The sequence below is a fragment of the Callithrix jacchus genome, chromosome X (genome assembly GCF_049354715.1).
Source record: "Callithrix jacchus isolate 240 chromosome X, calJac240_pri, whole genome shotgun sequence".
NCBI classification, from domain to species: domain Eukaryota; kingdom Metazoa; phylum Chordata; class Mammalia; order Primates; family Cebidae; genus Callithrix; species Callithrix jacchus.
The window spans coordinates 99,276,474-99,279,700 of record NC_133524.1 but is presented as its reverse complement, the minus strand read 5'-3'; the positions used below and the strand labels follow the sequence as shown (position 1 = coordinate 99,279,700).

At 48.5% G+C, this 3,227-nt stretch overlaps 1 protein-coding gene across 4 annotated transcripts; it reads right to left on the bottom strand.

Annotated features, from left to right (window-relative positions):
- Positions 1-481: 481 nt before the first annotated feature.
- BEX4 (brain expressed X-linked 4) lies at positions 482-2,518 on the bottom strand. Of its 4 annotated transcripts, none has more exons than XM_035289127.3 (4): positions 2,388-2,518; positions 2,120-2,278; positions 1,892-1,962; positions 482-1,511 (listed from the first exon to the last, which is right to left on the bottom strand). In XM_035289127.3, the coding sequence occupies exon 4, from the start codon at positions 1,504-1,506 to the stop codon at positions 1,144-1,146; it is 363 nt and encodes a 120-aa protein (XP_035145018.1). In that variant the 5' UTR covers positions 1,507-1,511; positions 1,892-1,962; positions 2,120-2,278; positions 2,388-2,518; the 3' UTR covers positions 482-1,143. The 4 variants fall into 4 exon arrangements, with proteins under 4 accessions (XP_035145018.1, XP_078219961.1, XP_008987924.1 ...); XM_078363835.1 differs by having other exon boundaries at positions 2,135-2,278; XM_008989676.5 differs by lacking the exon at positions 2,120-2,278.
- Between the last annotated feature and the right edge of the window lie 709 nt (positions 2,519-3,227).

The following is a 3,227-nucleotide window of genomic DNA, read 5'->3' as shown; positions in this document are numbered from 1 at the left end:
TGTCTGTATTTGAGATATAGAAAAACAATGTATTGAAAAACAGCCACATTCTTGCTGAGTCTCTTTTACCTTCCTCAGCTTGTCATCAAGTTACAAAAGTCAAATATTCTGCATCTCCCGATGATAAAGTCCAATAGAAAATGACCCAGGCTGGATTCTCCTACTGCAAGATATATAGCAGGGCTTATCCCTGGGTGCTTAACATCTCTAAGCCCCAGCGCCCTCATCTGTAAAAGTGGTAAAACAATACAGACTTTATAGATTGTGTTAAGGATAAAATGAGATCCTGGATGTGAAACTACTGACAGAGGTGATAAATTGTGAATTCCTCAGACTAAATGTGATCTTCAGGCATGCTTTGTTCTGCACAATGAATACTCTCCAGTTTGCTACTGTCCCTACCACTCCCATAATCATTAGTCTATTGTAAAGTCTCATACTTTTCTTTTTTAATTACTTAACTGCCAAAGTCAGGTAAAGATTCATCTTGATATTGTTTCTTTATTTTTTATGCTTATGACACATTATACACACATACATATGTATATAGGTACATACACACACATCAACGGCACTGATTTTGGTACACATCAGAATTACTTAGAGAGTTTGTTAAAAATGGAGATTCCGGAGCCCACTCTGAGTTAGGACAGTAGGTCCCACATTCTCAAATGCCCCCTGCCCCCAAGATGTTTTTGTACAGATGGTAGACTCACTCTGAAAAACAGTAGAACATACATTCTTAAAATTCAGACATTGAATTATGGGTATGATCATTCTTTCTTGGTCAGGGACAAGAAAATATTCTCAAGAGAAGTGAGACTTTGAGTCCAGGTAGAGGAAAAATAATATTTACAAAAAATAGCAACTGGAATGAAAGAGCAAGATGATGGAATACAGACTGCTTTTTAAACTGCTTTATGCATTTCATATTATGAAGAGAATATTTTTCCTAAAATGAGTGAAGCTGCCATGCTAACAGTAACTTTTAGGCTGAGACAAAACAATATTCAATTAGAATTCTAATTTCCATTAGAAACTGGTAAGTGGAAACACCAAAAGGCTTACAGAAAAAGTAAATCACAAAAATACAAGCTTGTAAAGCAGTGTTCACATTTTTAACCTCAGGAAAAACTTTAGGATTCAAGGTATGAGGCAAAAGTCATAATGGTTGTCAGGTTCAGGAGTTTGGAAGCGCATATAGTGCCTTATCTGCTGTTCCCTAGTCTTTCTCTTGATTTCCATCATCTGCCCTACAAACCTTTCTACATCATCTCTTGCTTCATTGTGCTCACTATGCCTATTAGGTATGGCCCATCGAAAATTAGGGACAAGTCGCCTAACTCGCCCCCGTCTGATATTTCCTCCAGGCTTCTGCCCTTCACCCTCTCCCAAATGGCGGGATTCTTCTTCATTCTGCTTGGGGACCTGCTCCCCTCCTTCGTTTTCTTGTTGGGGATTTTTCCCGTCGAGATTGTTTACCGCTAGTTCCTCTTTAGACTCCATTACTCCTAGGAGACAAGAGAGAGAAAATGGGCTGACTTCTTGGTGGACTGATAAGCACTGAGGACGGAGGCCCTCACCTTCCAAAATTCAGAGCCCTGGACTTGACTTTGTACTCTTTAACATTTCATTTTTCCATCTGAGAAGCCCCGTGTACCTTGTGGGGTGTCCCCAGTCAAAGCCCCTCCCTCCGGCAAAGCCCACCATCTTCCCTGTAGATCCATCTCCAGGCTTCTGCAGGCAGCAAAATGGAGGACGAGGATGGGGTGTGGGAAGGGGAGGGTTGCGTTAAGCTGGAGCGGGGAGAGGGTGAAGGCATGGATTGGGATCTCAGACTGGGCTTTCCTCACGTTCCGACCCCCGCCCCGCCGCCGTCCCTTGCACCGACCTGGGCCTATCCTTGCGGTCTCCTCCTCCTCCCGATTCTCGTCGCGAGGTGCGCCGCCGCGACACTTAGGCCTGCAGACCCGCAGAAGGGCAGGGTTGGGGGAATAGGGGCTGCTGCAGCGGAACGCTAGAGAGGACCCGCCGCCACCGAGCCCTTTCCCCGTCCCGAGCCCGGGCCCTCCTCGCCGCCCTCGCCCCCCGCTTCAGCCGCCCCGCCCCCCAAGCTGACCACCATTTTCTGCACCAAGAAGGGCGGGGCAGGTGTGTCGGAAAAGCTTGCGCAGGTGGCGGAGGCAGGTGTTTCAGAAGGGTCGTAGCCTCAGGACCGCCGGCTCCCGCGGGGCCGGGCACCTCTCGGCTCACGGAAGGCGGTGGGGCCCGGGGTCTGCTTCATAGTGGACCGGCTGCGTCACCGCGCGGCTACCCGGGGGTGGGTCATCCTCAGGCCGGGGCCGCTCCCCAACACCAACCCCAGGGATCCCCTCCAGGTCCCTTACCTGCTTCCCCTCCGCTTCCTACCTTCGGGGCCGCCCCTGGCCCGCACGTCCTCAGGGCCACCTGGAGCAGGTACCGCTGCGGAGAACCGAGCGAGCGACGGCGGCTCTGACGCCAGAGCGAGACCGGACACACTTGGCAGGTCACGTGGGGCGGTTGTCATCGCCAGCGGCTCCGCCCCCGTCCCACGCCCCCTCCTGCAGCCCCGAGTCAGGCGGGGCTTTCGGGCCAGCCCCGGAGTCTCTTAATGTCTCCCGCCTGGCCGGCCCTTCCACTCTCCTGTGTTTGTGTATTCTTGGGACTTCCTCTGCCTGCCCAAGAAGAAAGATGCCGTCTCAGGGAACTGTTGGCCATTCTCACTTCTGCGGAGACTTGCCTCTCCCTGTTCTCGGATCCCAGGATTCTCCTCACCTCCCGCTACCAGGACTCGGGCACAGAATTTAAAGGGATGCAAAATTCCTCAGTAGTCAAGAAAAGTAGCATTTTAATGCAACATTTTTAAAAAACAAAATTATTCCAAGAAAATGTATGATGAGCAAGATGTCATAATATTAAACAAAGAGAGTATCTGTCCTACCCACCCCAATGCCAAACCGTGGTCCTTGTTATCAGTGCTCACCTTTTTCTCTGCACCAGAACGTTTGTGGGGAACAGAAAATGAGTCAAGCACAATGGATTTTTTCTAATTCTTCTTAATACCTTTCTGTTCTGTTCCTTTTTTGTTTTTAAGAAACACACTCTTTATAGTTTACGCTAACTTTATCTTAACTTTAATGAAAAATTTCGAACATATGGAAAAATCGAATAGCATAATGAAAACCCATGGACTAGTATTCACCCAG